Raw genomic sequence first — 17,682 nt, 5'->3', positions numbered from 1 at the left:
CAAGGCAGTTGGGATTTTCAGTTGCATAACATACCTCATAGGGGAGAGGAGAATGGGTAACAATGGTTACCACTCTCCAGGTGAGGGCTACAGATAACTCAAACATACAAATGCTCTTCAGGTAGCAGAGATCAGTCCCTCTGGAGAAAACACAGGTAGCAGAGATCAGTCCCTGCTGAGGTCGCCACAGGAAACTGACACTGTTTGCCCAAAGCCAGAGCACTCTCCCAGAGCCTCTTTCTAGATCCCGTTGTATTTATTTCCGCAACGGGCATTATTTCTAGTACCTTACATAAAGACCAATCAAAATTACACCATTATTTAAGAAGAAGAAGAGATTGGATTTATACCCCGCCCTTCACTACCAAAGGAGTCTCAGAGCGGCTTACAAACTCCTTTTGCTTCCCCTCCCCACAACAGACACCCGGTGGGTTAGTGTGGGTTAGGCTCTTTAAGGGGGAAACAAGCAATTTCTAATGATAGAAAAGCTATACACACTTCTCATCTCAGAGACTCCACTTTCAGCATAAGGAAGCAGAAGGTGATTGGAAGGACTGAGAGCCAACTGGGGGGGGGGCATACAAACCGGGACCAGTAACCAGGCCACAGCAAAGATTTTGTGGGCTTTATTCAGTCTTGAAAGAGCTATCTGCCTAACCCCCTGCAGAAAGTAAGGATTGCCTTCAAGGAACCAGGTGTGAAGGTTTTCAATGGTTGTATATATTTTTGTTGTTGTTTATTTAGTGCAGAGTAGTGATGGGCAATGTTCCCTCTAAGCTATGGAGTCCTGTGAGCAAAAATTCTAGATAAACAAACATTCTACTTTGTGAGCTACTGGCATTAAAGCTGTGAGCCAGCCATTTGGCTACTGCATCAATTAGTTTGCTCTGGAGCCATCCTTCCTGAGTGAAGACAAAAATGTGTGAGCCAGAGGCTAAAAAACTGTGAGCTAGCTCACACTAACTCAGCTTAGAGGGAACACTGGTGATGGGTATGCACGGATGGGTGAGCTAGTAAAAAGAAGTGTGACCTAGTAACTTTTGCAAACTCATCTGTGCCAAAGCTGGCAGAAGAGGGTTCGTTCAACTGATCTGGTGACAAACATAAATTGGCCACTCGCTGAAATTCAACGCTTTGCTCCCAACGAGCAGAAAAATGACTGGAGGCACATCAGTAAGATCCTTCAACAGGGAGTATTCAAGAACAAGGCGATTCATAAGAAAAGATACTGTGACAAATGGGGTCTTTATTCTACAAACTGTGCAGCGATAAAGGCCTGTGCCATATTGGGGGGGGGGGGGGGCACAGTTAAATGAGATCAAGGCAGCCAAAATATACATGAGGTTAGATAATTAAAGAGTCAGATCTTTTGTTTACCAGACAAGCTTTGTTAATGAACTGTTGACATTGCCCACAATAAAATTCGCCACTCCTGATGTAGGGTATTAATCTTTACTGCTGCAGCACAGCAACTGCAGCTGCTCTCTTTGGAAGCTGCTGATTTGCTTCTGCATAGTTAAAAGGAGGGGGGAGAGAATGGGAAAACAGTATACCAGCAGAATAATAGCTCTATACAGATGCTCTTCACCAATAACAAGCTGTGTGCCCATGTAATGTACACACACCGGATTACTGTAATGCACATCATGTTTCAGAGGAACATGTTAACTGGGAGCAGGTCAGGTGGGTAGAGGGGAAGGGAAAATGCACTTTCTATTTTTGCATGGTTTGCGCAACACTAAAAAAGGAACTTGCATAGTGGAGATGTGCAAGCTTTGCATGCAGAAACAATGCGTGCATTTCTTCCACAAAAGTCTTTTTCTGGGCGTTACAGCCTGCCAGGGACGCCAGCCTCCAGTTGGGACCTGGGGATCGCCTGGAATTACAGTTTGTCTCCAGACTACAGAGATCAGTTACCCTGGAGAAAATGGATGCTTTCAAGGGTGGACTGTATGGCATTGTACCCCACTGAGGCACCTGTCCTCTCCAGGCTCCACCCCCAAATCTCCAGGAGTTTCCCAACTTGGATCTGGCAACCCTACATCCCCCATCCCCTGCCACTGTCCGGGGAGACCCAGCAATACTATCGGGCACCCCAGCCTGAGAAAAGAAGGGGTGAAATGTGGGTACTGCCCTAAGTATGCCACCAACAACATGGGTTACAGTGGAATGAGTACTATTTATTTATTTATTTATTTATTTATTTAACTTTCGGCTTATATACCGCTCAAACCCTTTTTTTGCAAGGGTCTCTGAGCGGTTTACACATGATTATATTTCCTGTCTAGGGCCACATTAACAGGGGAGGTGACTACCTACCAGCACCCAAGTAGCAGAGCGGCTCTCTGTTGTTGTTGTTGTTGTATTCCGGCAGGCTTCGGGTATAGATGTTGTTCTGGCGTTCCCTTCTCTGGCGCCTTGGAGCTGGTAGTTCGGCGACGTCTTTCCAGCGGCTTCCCTCTAGAGCGCAGCCACGCGCTGGCCGCAGCCTCGGCTCTATCCGACTGGCTCCACCGCGCCACGCTGCATGTCACCGTGCCTTCGTAGCTCCGCCTCCGTCCAGGTTCCACATGCTCACTGGGTCGCCAAGCTGTCCCACCGTCGCTGTTCGCCGTTGCCGCTGTTACTGCCGTTGCCGCCTGCTACACGCCTCCCGATAAGGAGGAGGGTGCCCCCTGCCACTTTGTCTACTCGCAAGTATGCTTTCGAGCTGCTGGGTGGGCAGGAGCTGGGACTAGGGCCGGGAGCTCACCCCGGCCATGGCGGGTCCCGAACAGCCTTACAGGCTGTTCACTAGATGTTACAGCAGGTGTTTTACTCCCTGCGCCACCGTTCCCTAAACTTTAATCAAAACTTTAATCCCATGGGAAAAGTGACTATGTTTGGCTAAGAGAATGGAGATTGGTTCCAATGAATGATGTATACAATATATTGAGCAATTCTTGAGAAAGAAGGCTGGAAGCGGCTTGTCAACCGGGAAGTCGTTGGATTGCTTGTCTGGCAGTGAGGATTATTTGTCCTACAGTGGTGGGTCTGTTGAATCGTTTCTTCTACAGCAGCAGGCTCTGAGATAAAAGACTACTTTTGGATTATGTTGCACAGAAAGTAGCTATTTAGATAAGGGAATATTTGGACTGTTTCCCTTATAATCTCTGTTACTTTGATTACGCTTGTCCCTAATTCTGAACTTCATCTGAGAGTGCGAATCAAAATCTTCACACATTGAGACCACATACAGATAAGGCAGTTTTTCCTACAAACCCTGAGCAACCCCTATGTTTGCAGGAAAACCTGATTTTTAAAAAACGAGTTGATGAAGTAAAACAAACCATTGTTGCCTAGATAATTCCAAATGGCTGCCAGGTTCATTTTGAAATTTGAGCTGAGTCGGGGGGGGGGGAGTAGGAACAAGTGGGCAAGAAGGACCAACGGGACTGGAAATAAAGCTGGATTGGATGGAGAATGAAAAGAAAAACGGAGCAAGGGGAGAGGAGATGGGGTGGGAAGGAAGGGAGAAGCCACAGGAACAGCCAGGGGAGGAAGTAAGGACGGGTGAGAAAATGGGAGACAGCAGGGATGAGGATAGTGGATGGGAAGAAAGTAAGGAATCAGGGAAAGAAGACTGTTGGGGGACCGCTGGGGAAGGAAAACAGGGATGGTTCTTGGGGGTGGGGTACAGCAGTTTTTTTTTCATCTCTCCCCCACAAGTCTTCACAGGTTTCTCCTCCCCTCTCTCTGGACATTATAATGCATTCCTGATCAACTCTGGTACCTTCTCTGATCAGTAGATGCCTCCCTCATTCCAGTATCAGCAGCCATACTTCCACCTTCCCTCCTGTATTTGGATGCTATTGGAAAGTGGGGCTTTCCCCCCTGCTTCCACGCAGCATTGGGGTGTTTCTGTACACCTCTTGGGTCTTCCCAGTCTGATTTCATTCAAGCCTGCTTTGCTGTGATGTGTGAAAGAATGAAAAGATGAGAATTCAGAAGACCCAAAAAACAAAGAGGAATTTCACATTACCCTTTTTAAGCCGGTTTGAAGCCGTTTTTGATCCGTTGTGGAGTAAACCGGTATAGGGCTGCCATTTCACACATGGATCTGAAGCGGTTTGCCATTTCAGACTGCACTGCTTTTTCCTGCTGTTTTTCGCCCGTGCGGGCGATCTCCAGCTTTTTTTTTTTTAAAAAACGTTCGTTTTAGAGCGCTATAGCGCTATAACACAACACTCCAGGCATTCCAATGGGGTTGCTATAATGCTGTTTTGCTGTTGTGTCATAGTGCTATAATGCTCTAAAGCGAACGTTAAAAAAAAAGCCGGAGATCGCCCGCGTGGGCGAAAAACAGCGGGGGAAAAGCATTTCGGATCCGGGAGAAGAAACTGAAGACTACCTGGAAGTGGTTTACAGGTAAAATGGTTCAGCCCCATTTCCTGAACGGGACAGAAGCGTTTGTGTGTGAAAGTACAAATATATTCCGGTAGGGAACCGGTTCTAAAACGGTTCTGTCTGAAATGTCAGACCAGAAACCGTTTGGGAACCGTTCCTGAACCGGAATATATCGCCTGTCTGAAATTCCTCAAATTGTTATAATATGATAACATTAAAATGATATGTCAATTCCCTATTTTTAAAGAAAATAATTAGAAGCGCTTCAAGTGGTGTGGGGAGCAATAGCAACTGCGAAGAGTTGGGGGAGAGAAAATGTGAGGAGCCCCACCATATGGAAGCCCTGCTGCTAGGGCTGCCAACCTCCAGGTGGCATCTGGAGATCTCCTGCTATTACAACTGATCTCCAGGTGACCAAGCTCAGTTCTCCTGGGGGGAATGGCTGCTTTGGAGGGTGGTCTCTATGGCACTGGACCCTGCTGAAGTCCTTCCCCTGCCCTCCCCAAGCTCCATCCCCAAATCTCCAGGTATTCCTCAGCCCAGGGCTGTAGGGACAGTGGCAGCAACGACACAAAAGCCCATCTCCAAGTGGAAAACACCGTACACTGAATGTCCTTACTGCTAATAAGACAACAACCCTTCCCAAAAACAGAACCAACCCATTCCCCTGAGCACAAGTTCCAGCTAGCTCTGAACTGCCAATCGAAGTTATACAAAACAGGCAAATTCTCCCCAAACCACTGACGCTGTCCTTGCTCACCATAAATGTATATTAATCATTTCATTATCACATCAGAATCATCAAATGCTAAACAGCTTTGAAAATTCTGTGGCCTTGCTTCTGACATACTGTTCTAAAAAAAAGGGAAGACAAACTTTCATGAAGCCCTGATTTGTAAGCTGAACACAGAAGCCCTACTTACACCCCCACAACTTACAATGCTTACTGTCTTTCCAACAGCAGGGTAGGAAAAAATGTTCAAAAGGCCAGACAGTTGATGCTATTTTAAGAGGAAGACATTTTAGCTCAGAGTGTAAGGCATTCATTTGGTACTCATGTTTGACAAAGTATGTCTAAGAAGCAGGATAAACTGATTTCTCAGAGGTTATTTAAAGGTATCCATAGTAACAGCAAATTCCTACCACGCAGTGCCGCTACTTCCAAATCATATCATCAGGAGCTTAAGACCAAATTCTCACAGGCTACAATTGCAGCACTTCTCCTGCCGTTGGTGTGCCATTTCAAAGGTGCTTGTTGTAAAATCTATTAATGATGTGCAAGTCAGACCTGGGTTCAAATTCCTGCTCTGCCATGGAAGCTTGCTGGATGACCTGGGGCCAGTCACACAGTCTCAGCCCAATCTACCTCACAGGGCTGTTGTGAGGATTACACAGAGGAGAGGAGAACAATATAAGCCATTTGAGGGAGGAAAAGGGGAGGGCATAAATGATATAAATAAATTACATTGTACCTCTAGCAACTGCAGCTTCTGCAATACTATTTATTAGATTTAATAAAGCTGAAAATTGCCAATTTATAACATTATGACATTTGCACCCAACCTTTCCTCCAAGAAGACCTGTGATGTGAACAGAAGTTTCCTAATTTTACCATAACAACAACTCTCGAGTACGAGAGAGTGTAAGACTGGCCCACGGTCACCCATTAAGAAGAAGAAGAGTTTGGATTTATACCCCACCCTTCACTACCCGAAGGAGTCCCAGAGCACCATACAATCCCCTTCCCTTCCCCTCCCCACAACAGGCACCCTGTGAGGTAGGTGGGAGAGCTGAGAGAGCTCTCTTGAGAACTGACCTTGAGAGAACAGCTCTGAAAGAATTTATGAAAGAATTTATGACTGACCCAAGGTCACATCAGCAGCTGCATGTGGAGGAGCGGGGAATCAAACCCGGTTCTCCCAGATTAGAGTCCACACTCCTATGGCTCCCAGTAATGGCTTCAAATCCATATCCCTCTGATTCTAATGCAAAGCCATCATCGTCACCATCATCCTCATCATATGAGGATGATGATTATAAATAGATGACCACCTAATACAAATATTGGTATTCAAGCCTCACATGCAAGCAGCCTCTCTCTTGTTTACTGTAAACGGGAACACTTGTCTGGGCAAACTGAGTCAGCTAAACAAGACCTCCTCAAAGGTTTATGCCTCCCAAAGGCTAACAATGTATACTCCTTCCCAACACTTCATTCAAATATTATTTATGTTACAGTCTGCAGTAAAATACTATTGATCTGCTGCTTTGAACTGGTACATTTGGAAGTTAACTGTACGTATGGGGTGAGTGTCAAAACACTGTCTTAGGCCTAAAGGTTATTATGTTGGGATATGTATGCAGGACTTAGCAGGCAAAGCTTGTCAGAACATGGCCACACATACTGTCAACTGCTAATCCAATGCCAATGCATCAAACTATTGTGGAAGTCTCGGCTACAAGAAAACTAGCAGAAAGATTTCCATAAGCATTTCCTGACCATTCTTTTTTTAGAAAATGCTTTACGTCAGATACATATAAAGAGCTTATCAAAATCTCACCCTCAACCGCTAATTTTAAGTATTTTGTGGCAGTTTATCCTTCACTCTTTTTCCAAAAAAAATGGATATGTATGGTACTGCTAAGTGACAAGGCACATTCAACTACTCTGCGCTAATAGAACCCAATCACAGATTTCTGCTCTTCAAAATGTTAAGTGAAGTTTTTATTCACGCATAACTAATCACCACCACCACCACCCCGCTCTCACATTAGGAAATCAACTGTGTTTCTACAATATATGTGAGGCAGCGGAAATTGTAACATTACTCTGAAGAAACTTTGTGGCTTTTCTGCAGGGCTCATTGCTTAATTGTTGTGGGGAAAATGCTGCACTAAAAGGTCCTGCAAACAGGTTTGCCAACCTCTGGGCTTGGAGATCTCCTGGGATTACAATACATCTCCAGACTACAGAGATCGCTTCCCCTGGAGGAAATGGCTGCTTCGGAGGATGGACTCTGTGGCATTATACTCCACTTAGGCCCCTCCCCTCCACACACACTGCCCTTCCCAGGGCCTGCCCCCAAATCTCCAGGAATTTCCCAACCTGGGGTTGGCAGCCTGACCTAGGAAGCTATTTGTAGTAATGGGCTTTCCACAGAGCAGGTCTGCACAACTGACTGGGCTCTGAAGACCATGAACTGAAGTGAAAACCATCTACTGAGTGTGTGTTTGTGGGGCGCATCATCACTATGAAAAACCCTTCTGTCATGGCTGGCTCTAGGACGAGATGTAGCAGGAGCCACCATCCTACCACCTGCGCAGGATTTGCAGCAGCAGCAAACACAACGTCTTTAGCGAGTATCTTCAAAGTGTGTCCTGAAGAGGGAGGACAGCTCCTGCCCCTGGAAGCAAGCTTCTCCATGAGGGGAATAGATTGTGGGCTCCAACCAGGTGCGTCCTGGGGATCCCCTGGAATTACAGATCATCTCCAGACTACAGAGATCCATTCTCCTGGAGAAAATGGATGCTTTGGAGGGTGGACTCTGTGGCACTGTATCCCACTGGGGTCCCCCCCCCCAGGCTCCACCCCTAAGGCCCAATCTGCATCTAGCATTTGCTCCGCTGTCTCATCAAACCCGCGCTGGAACAGAAATCCCCCTCTACATTGTGTGCCACTTTCACTTTGTTTGATTGTCGGATTTTATGGCCGTGTCCAGACTGCATGCCACTTTCACTTTGTTTGATCCTTCGGTTTCATGGTACTGTCTGCATAGATTTATGGCCGTTTTATGGCCATTCAGAGATGACTCTGCAGTCAGTACAGTGTTGGCCCTGGGGTATCTGAATGTGGCTTTGAGCTGCATCTTTTTCTGTTCCAGTGTGGATTTGGAAAAACAGCGGAACAAATGCTAGATGCAGATTGGGCCTAAATCTCCAGGCGTTTCCCAACCTGGGTCTGGCTAATGCACAAGTCCCCCCCCCTTAAGTAGCCTGAACAACTCGCAACCAATGCTCCCTCTAAGCTGTGGAGTCTTGTGAGCAAAAATTCTACTTTGTGAGCTACTGGCATCAAAGTTGTGAGCAAGCAATTTGACTACTGCATAAATTAGTTTGCTCTGGAGCCCTCCTTCCTGAGCTAAGGCAAAAATGTGTAAGCCGGAGGCTAAAAAATGTGAGCTAGCTCACACTAACTCAGCTTAGTGGGAACACTGCTCTTAGCAATATTTAATTTAGTGGGAAAAGAATGACGCAGAATAAGTCACTTCCCACAGGAGAAACTGCACAGGGTAAAGTCAAGCCAGGCATGTCACTGAACCAATCAGTGTACGCAAAGTAGGTTTGACAGGTCTGGGCTGGGAAATACCCGCAGCCCCAGGGAGGGAAGGGATCTCAGCTGTGTACAATGCCACAGAGTCCAGTCTCCAAAGCAGCCATTTTCTCCAGAGGAACCGAGCTCTATTGTCTGGAGACTAGTTGTAATTCCAGGAGATCTCCAGCCACTGTCTGGGGGTTGGCAGCTCGAATGCAAAGGGCGATACAACACTGATGTTACACAGAGCTTTTTGTGTCTGCCGAAAAGCACTTGCAGATTGCCTCACCAACCACAATTCCAAAACAAGTTGCCTACTTTGTATGTCTCCAGGTGCCATACCTAATATCACACGCGGTTTCACTGGGAGATTAGTGAAACTTGCATATGATCTGTATTGCCAAGGAGACCAAGCACACACCCATTGCCTGATAACTATACAATGCCCATCATGCTCCCGAAGCATTTTTTTTTAAAGCCCGCAGTTAAATTCATATTTGGTTTGGAGCAGCAGTATTTCAGAGCAGACGGCAGGGGGCACCTTGAGACTGTCTGCTTCTGCCAACATTCCTTCTTGTCAAGCGGAGCCAAGAGAACTGTGAAATTAAGTTCACATTTCCAAGATCAGGAAAGGAAATGACAGCTCACAACAATGCAGTAATGGCTGTGGGGCGGAAGCGAAGGAAACTGAACTAGCACAAATACTTGGGACAAAGCACCATTGCAGGCAGAGGCTGAGGAAAACTTAAGCGAGACCGAGGATCAGGAAAATGTGTGAAAGTTCACTCCAAGGCAATGCAGTCTGATGTTCAAAACACGTCACCGGGTCTACGGCCTACAAATACGAAATGATGGATCCTCAGGCTGAGGAGTTTCTCGGTTGGCTAGCCATCCATCGTCACAAAATCACGGACTAGTTCAGACATGCCATGTACATCATTTGATCTTTCATTACCTGGTTACTTAACGCAAGCCAGTAGCCTGAACGCACTGTGGCCTCCGGCAACACACAAGGCCCTGCCTCCATTGTCTGTGCATTCAGCTGAAAATCTGCAGACCAGTCCTATATGGCTTTTGGAAGCATTCTCAAAAGCATGGAAGAGCTGACACATATACACACCTGGGACTCTGTGCAAAAGTTCAACTGAATGTGCAGATGCCAAGGGCTGGGCACTGGATGTGATTCTGCTCCCTGCACATACATTTTAAAAATATCTGCACAGATCTCATGCGGTGCATTGGTTAATACCGGACCAGGACCCGCCCTGAGCCTGCTTGTGCGGAGGGCGGGATACAAGTCCAATAAAATAAAAAAATAAAAAATTAAGTCTGGGTTCAAATCACCATTTAAATCATGAGGCACAGTGGGTACCCCTGGCCCACTCAATCTTTGCCGACCTACTTCACACGGTTGTTGTGAAGGGAAAAAGGAGATCACTCCATTCATATATACCACCCTGCACTCCTTGGAAGAAGGGTGGAATATAAATGCGATTAATTTAATTATGAACTTGCTGGGATTAACAAAAGCAAACGGTTGCCTTTGCTTTTGTTCTGACAAAGCGGACACCGATGTAACAGACTTACCTGGACAGCAAAATGTACATATTGCAACCAATGCTCCCTCTAAGCTGTGGAGTCTTGTGAGTAAAAATTCTACTTTGTGAACTACTGGCATTAGAGTTGTGAGCGAGTGATTTGGCTGCTGCATAAATTAGTTTGCTCTGGAGCAGCCCTTCCTGAGCTAAGACAAAAATGTGTCAGCTGGAGGCTAAAAAGCTGTGAGCTAGCTCACACTAACTTGGCTTAGAGGGAACACTGATTCCAACCTATTTTTGTGTTGACTCTGAGACATTTTGCTTTATAGTTCTGCAGTTTTAGCAGGGCAGGCGACATGGTATATATCGTATCATGGAAGCTAAGCAGGGCTGGTACTTGGATGGGAGACGGCCAAGGAAGGCTCTGCAGAGGAAGGCCATGGCAAAGCTATTCGGATGACCGCGGGCTAGTCACACGCTCTCAACTTGACTGACCTCACAGGATCATTGTGAGGATGCAATGAAGGAGAGGGGAAGGGCATAAGCTGCTTTGTGTCCCCACTGGGCAGAAAGACAGAGTAAATATGAAAATAAAAAAGAATAAATAAATAAATTAGGGAGGAGGCTGTGGTTCAGTGGCGGAGCCTCTGCTTGGCGTGCAGAAGGTCCCAGGTTCCATCCCCAGCATCTCCAGTCAAAAGGACGAGGCAGTAGGGGAAGTGAAAGACCTCAGCCTGAGACTCTGAAGAGCCACTGTTGGTCTGAGTAGACAATACTGACCTTGATGGACCAAGGGTCTAGTTCAGTATATGGCAGCTTTGTGTGTGTTGAAAGAAGAGATTGGATTTATACCCCACCCTTCATTCAGAGTCTCGAAGCATCTTACAATCTCCCTTCCCTTCCCTTCCCCTCCCCACAACAGACACCCTGTGAGGTAGGTGGGGCTGAGAGAGCTCTTTCCAGAACTGCTCTTGAGAGAACAGCTCTGAGAGAACTTGTGACTGGCCCAAGGTCACCCAGCAGGTTGCATGTGGAGGAGTGGGGAATCAAACCTGGTTCTCCCAGATTAGATTCCACACTCCTGACCGCTACACTGCTTCTCCATTGCTCTGAAAGCCCCTTACTGGGGTCTCCATTAACTCAACAGCACATACCAAATTAGTTAGCTGACTTATCGTTTATTATTATGTTACACTCTTATTCTGCTATACCATTTGCACAATTGTATCAGAACCAGAAGGGCATGCAGAGATCACACAAATTACAGCCACCGTACAACTACCACAGAGTAGAGGAGCTAGTCCATTTGCAAGCCGAGTCCAAGCTTCCCCCTCCAATCTGTGTCTGAGTGGATGCGGGGTTCTGCAACAGTTAACTCGCGATGGCTCATGCACTCCATCAAATGGTAACAACAGCCAATTACGTGTGTATGTGTGTGCACTGACTAATCTAGTCCACAGGGTTACGCTAACCCCTTGGTTCCCAAAGTGGGCAATACCGCCCCCTGAAGGTGCTGGAATGATCCAGGAGCCCTGGGTGCAATTGGGGGGTGCTGAATACAAATAAGGGGGCAGTGGAAGCATAAAGAAAGAAGAGTCCAGAACCTATCTAAGGCAACATTTTGGCAGTAGGCCAAATAAGTTTGAGAACCTATGCCAGAGGATTCTGGCTGCTCTTTCGTAAGTTATGGTCACCACGCAATGACTAATGGAGACTGCCCCATGGGATGGTAACCTATTCAGCATGCACACACACCCCAAATTAAAAAACCTTGTGCTGACACAGGAAACAATATACAATGTGCACGGCAAGACGACTGTTTGACTTAACACGTGCATATGGGCACCGAGTGGAATGATTTCCAAGGGCTTCCACATAGCGGCTATAACAGACACCCTGGTCTGAAATCGGTGAGGATCAGCAATACCCAGCATCTTCTGCTAGAAACTTGCGAGAGATTTAAAATTTGTACCGCAGCCGGATCTTGTCAGATCTTAGAAGCTAAGCAGGGTCAGCCCAGGGTAGTATTTGGACGGGAGACCACCAGATTAGTAGTAGTAGTAGTAGTAGTAGTAGTAGTAGAATTTATTACAGTCACTAGACCAGCCACATACATATAGTTATGACAAAGGATTTTACGAGCATACAGAATACAAAATATACCCCTCCCCCAAAAAATTGAATTTAAAACCTATTTAAAATACAATTCAGTGCTCAAAATCTAGCTACTTGATAAGTGATCTTACAGTTCTTATCAGATAAAAGGCAATCAAGCCTGGCTTTGTTTGTGCAACCAGGAATCTTATCCAGCAACGGAGTAATAATCTCCAAACTAGGCTCCTTATAATACGGGCAGCTAAAGAACATACGCTCCATGGACCTGACAGACCACCAGATTGTGACGTGGAGGCAGGCAATGGCAAACCATCTCTGAATGTAGCAGCACCTTAAAGACTAACAAAATTTGCGGCAGGGTAGGAGCTTTTGTGAGTCACTGCTCACTCCTTCAGATACCTGAAGGTCCCATATACCTGAAGAAGTGAGCAGTGACTCACGCAAGCGCCTACCCTGCCACAAATTTGGTTGGTCTTTAAGGTTCTACTGGACTCTTGCTCTTTTCTACTGCTACAGACAGACTAACATGGCTACCTGTTCTTCATCCATCTCTGAATGTGTCTCTTGCCTTGAAAACCCTGCAAGGTCACCATCAGTCAGCTGGACTTAATGGCACTTTCCAGCACCCCAAATGCAGGATGGTATCACAGAGGACAGGGTCAGGAGGACAAATCCCTCCAGTTTCTTTCTTTTCCTGTGCCAGTACAGTTGCAGTACAGATGGAGTCATACATCACAGAACATACATTCTGGGTCTGGGGTCCCCACGCTGTGTAACAATCAGATGGGAGCAGCGAGGTCTACACAGTTCCTGCAAGTATGCGGCCCAATTTGGGTCAGGACTGTAGCACACTTGCAGCAGGAGCTTCAGCCCCCCCCCCAACCTGGAACAATCTTGGGAGGGGGTGCTATTTGGCCTACTTGTATACCCACTTGTATTCTGGGATACCTGTGGGTTTCCACAGTGAACCAAATAGCTCTGGGACCACTTCAGGTTGGCACAGAGAGGATGACTGATGCCCCTTCTCCATGTCTGCTGTGGTCACAGTCCAAATTTGGCACAGCATTCATGAGAACGGAGGAGAACCTGCAACTCACGTCTGTTACATAGGGCGGGCGGGGACCCAGCCCTAACCAGTGTATTCTAATGTGTGAATCAGTCTCTATAGAACTTTACCTTTGAGCTTCCCTACATAATGGAGCAGAGTCTGTAGCGTGGAAAAGTAGAGGAGCCCAGCTAGGTTCTCCTGTCTAAACAGACCCTACATCTCTTTATTCCTGCCTTTACTTGTATTCCAAGGCTTCATCAGTGAGCCACAGTCTGTAGACACAGTGCCTGATTATCCAGTTCTGTTTCTCAGCAATCGGAGCCAAACTATGACAACAGACCCCCACTGCCTGCCCAGCGCTTCAAAGTGACTCGGGAACGTTTGTTTTCTTCTGCCTGACATCCATTTGGCACGTGCATCCATGACTCCACACAGTGTCACACAGGGGACAAGCAAGTTTATTCCCTTGGTGGCATTTCCCCCAACCAATCCAGAGCCAGCTCTCAAGCGACATGGGTCCTTCTCGTTTTCTTCACACCCCTAAACTGTTCGCTAGAGATAACAGGGAAAGGCAAAATGTTCCAGTGGCTACTGAATGTGCCATTATGGACAAACGGCCTTCGCACATAAAGGCCAATCTATATACAGTCCCACCTTCTCCAATGGCAGGTGGAAGATCCTATATATCCAACTTGTCCTCCAGTCCCAAACTCCCAGCACATGGAAATGTAGCATGTCAGGAAAAGGGATTCTAACAATTCCTGTTCATCCCCCCCCCCTTTGTTCTTTAAAAAGGGAAACATTCAACATGGTACAACCATCCCATCTGCAAGCGGTATAGTCGTTTTCTCAACATATAAATTGGCTATAACACCAACCACCCCCCAGACAAACAAAAGCAAGATGGCAGTATCCTCCCGCTTACATCTTTCATTGCTTAAAGCTGTCCGAAATAATTACACCTGCTTCTCTCATATTTGGAATCCTGTGTACAATTTATTCATTAGAAATTATACCCCAACCAAGAGCAACAAACCCCTATATACCAATAATTATTTAATCTGGAAATATCTTTTGAAACGCCACCACCTTGCCTAACCTTCACACCCTGATCAACAAAGGGGCTTTCTGCTATTTCCCACAGAAGCAACAGACACAGCAATGGAAAAGGCGCCAGATCCGACCAGTGAGGCCCAAGCCAGGAAGAACAGCGGGTGCCTCAAGAACATTAGCCGAGAGAACCTCAAGTGGCCCACGGGTGGACACCGGGAGAGCTGCTCCTTCAGATATGAAGGTCTCACATAGTGAAGGGTTTTGAGGGTAACAGCCAGCATCATGAATTGACCCAGGAAACACATAAGGAAGCTGGTTCAGACCAGACATTTTCAAAGCGTTTAGTGGCCGATGCCTATCAACAGAAACCTCCACATTTTGGAACATGCAAAGTTTTCAGGATGCTTTCCAAGGCAGCTTCACACACCGCACATCTATGACCTAATACCTAAAATGATGCCATAGACCATCACAGTGACATCACAAGATTGTCGGGAAGAATTTTTTTTTTTAAAGGACAGATTGCTTACATATTAAATGTGCTGACACATTACAATCTTGGCATTTAAAAAACCCACGACACTTTATCCTTCTGAATACTACAAGCGGCAGTAGGCTGAGAATCTACCATGGGGACATTTTTACACTTTTAAACTAGCAATTCTCAAAATGTGGGACAGGACCCAAAAGTGGATCGTGATTCCTTTGCAGGTAAATTGCAATGCCAGGAAGAAAGGACAGGATGGGAAATGAAGCCCCCATGGCAAACTTGCATTTCCCTCTGCTTGACATGAGAAATGTCTCACAATTATCAAGGAAGATTTTCAATGTTCATAACAGCTGTAATGTATAGTAGAACCTGCCATGGGCTAAGATGATTGTAATGCTATATTTTTTATCAATAGTAAATTTGGGGGGGAATCAAACTTGTTTAGTGGCAACTGTTGGAAGAATCCTCCATTTTATATCGGGGAGGAGAAAGCAGCATGGAGTAACTTTGCGAGTGGGTTCCTGAAAAGTACAGTAAGTTAACAAATGGACTTCACTTCAAAAGTTAAACAACCACTGCATTAAAGTAAAAGGGCCTTTAGGCACTTGCAATGGTGCGACAGAAAGCAGAAGAGAGCCATTTAAAAACCAGATGTAAAAATGCACTTATGTAGTTGCCACATTTGAAGTACAGGCTCAGGAAACACAAAACCAAGCAGACGTCCTAAACAAATCTACTCAGATGTAAGCCCCATTTTTATTCAGTGGAGCCCTAGTTTTCACAAGTGCCTCCCAGTTTTATCTGATGATTATTTGGAAGATTAATTTGGTACAGAGCATGGAGAACTAACTTCTGTTCAAGAAAGCCTGGTTGGTGGTGGGAATCATTCTACCCCAGTATCTACACTGACCACCTGTAGCCTCCTGTCCACACCAATCCTGTGTCAAACCGGGATTGCAAGACCATAAAAAGAACGCCTATTCTTGTCTTCGTGCAATCCAGGGTTAAGACAGAGTTGGTGTGTGGGCAGTTCTTAAGAAACAGCTATCAGGAACTGACGCACTCCAGCTTGGTGTCACATCTCGAGTGCAAGAATATACGAATAGTCATGCTTAAGAGCAGCAGACCCCTAACTATGGGAATTCCTCCCACTTTGGATTTCAGAAAGCTTAAGCCCTCGACATCAATTATGTCTACTATAAGACCAACCCATTTGGGAATCACTTTAAATCCGAGGCATGCCACTTGAGGCTTTGTCTAAAATACATATATCTGTTTTCAGATATGCTTCAAGCAGTTTATCACTTGCCCTGAGCCTTTACTATTCTGCTTAAAAATCTGGAGACACAGAGGACTGGAAGAGGCCATCAAGCCCACCCAAGGCTTCTCACCTCAGCCTCCGACCTCTGGCACAGAGTCCTTGACTAGATATCCCCTCAGTGACTCACCTCTCCTACCTGTTGACACACTAAAAGTGTGTCAACTGCAATAGTGCTGAATCAGCACAGGCAACACTTCACAGAGGTGATCCCTGACGGCTGATAACCCAAAGGGCTGGGGGCAAAGTCATGCAAGTGAGCTGCGCCAGAGACTGGCATTGTCAGGGTGTGTGAGCTGCACCAAGCAGTTGATTCTTCCTATTACTTCCCTAACATCAGATTTGGCACTACAGTAACCAGTCTGGATGCTGAGGGATACCAAACCAATGCATCCGCAAAACAGGTAGCCCCCCCCCCCAAAACAGATAAATACATTACAGGCCAGCATCTACCAAGCCCACAGTGTCCCTTGGTTCTTATTTTTTTTAACTCAGCAGACCTACAGGAAGATAGCACAGTCTAGACTTTTAAAAACAAATCCAAAAGATATTATCACTTCCTTTCTAGAAGGAGAAGTGATTGTCCCCCCCACATCAAGTTTATTAAGAAACCTGAAGACCCAGGCCCCCGATTCCCAGGATCTTCACATGCTCAGAGGCACTCACTTGTTCCAGGGTTTACACCCTTGGTGGCCAAGCGGGGGGGGTTGCATCCCATTAAGCCTTACTATTGGGAAAGCATTCTGCACACTCTCAGAAACACTCTGTTCTTTACAGCCCATGTCTCATCTTCTGTGGCAAAACAGGCACCCGCATCGTGCCCTGGCCAGAACTAAGCGCTGCTATTGGACAGGCACTCTGTCCATGCTCAGGGGCACACTTTAAAAAAGTTATCTTCAAAGTTTCCTGATTCTGAGAAGCCGGTCTCCAATGAAGGCCCAGCAAGCAAAACCTAGAGGGAACTTGGGGGAGTGACAAGGGCCCCATCCCCGGCCGCGATCCTGAAAACCCCCCTTCCGCCGGAGGAAGCCCCGCGGTTTCCTTGGAAGTTAAGGGCGATGGGCAAGGACGGCGAGTGCGAGGGAGGGAAGCCCCAGCCCGGCCCACCTTGCAGCAACGGCGACTGTGACAGCTCGGGCCGGTCCTCGGGGAAGGAGTCGAGCAGGCGCTTGAAGAGGCGGCCCAGGTCGGAGTAGCTGCGGTGCAAGTAGAGGACGTTCCGGTCGGACCACTCGGTGCGGATCTCGAAGAACTCTTCCTCGTCGCCGCGCCGGTTGATGATCAGCCGCCGGATGCCGTTCACCCAGCAGCCCCGCACGTACATGTTCACCAGCGAGGTGCCCTCAAACACGGCCGAGGCCATCCCGCCGCCGCCCGCGCATGCCAAGGGCCGGGGGGGGGGGGGGCCCCTCTAGCGGCGGG

General features: G+C 46.8%; 1 protein-coding gene across 1 annotated transcript in view; it reads right to left on the bottom strand.

The window, feature by feature from the left end:
- PXDC1 (PX domain containing 1) overlaps positions 1 to 17,642 on the bottom strand; it is a 45,041-nt gene extending 27,399 nt beyond the window's left edge. Inside the window, exon 1 of the mRNA XM_015427173.1 lies at positions 17,368 to 17,642. Coding sequence (XP_015282659.1) covers positions 17,368 to 17,623 — 256 coding nt within the window. The 5' untranslated portion in view covers positions 17,624 to 17,642. The remainder of the gene's footprint in view (positions 1 to 17,367) is intronic.
- Between the last annotated feature and the right edge of the window lie 40 nt (positions 17,643 to 17,682).

Source organism: Gekko japonicus, unplaced genomic scaffold, assembly GCF_001447785.1.
Source record: "Gekko japonicus isolate JY-2015 unplaced genomic scaffold, Gekko_japonicus_V1.1 scaffold812, whole genome shotgun sequence".
Taxonomy (NCBI): domain Eukaryota; kingdom Metazoa; phylum Chordata; class Lepidosauria; order Squamata; family Gekkonidae; genus Gekko; species Gekko japonicus.
Note: the sequence above shows the minus strand (reverse complement) of the source record. Positions and strands in the feature narration are given on the sequence as shown.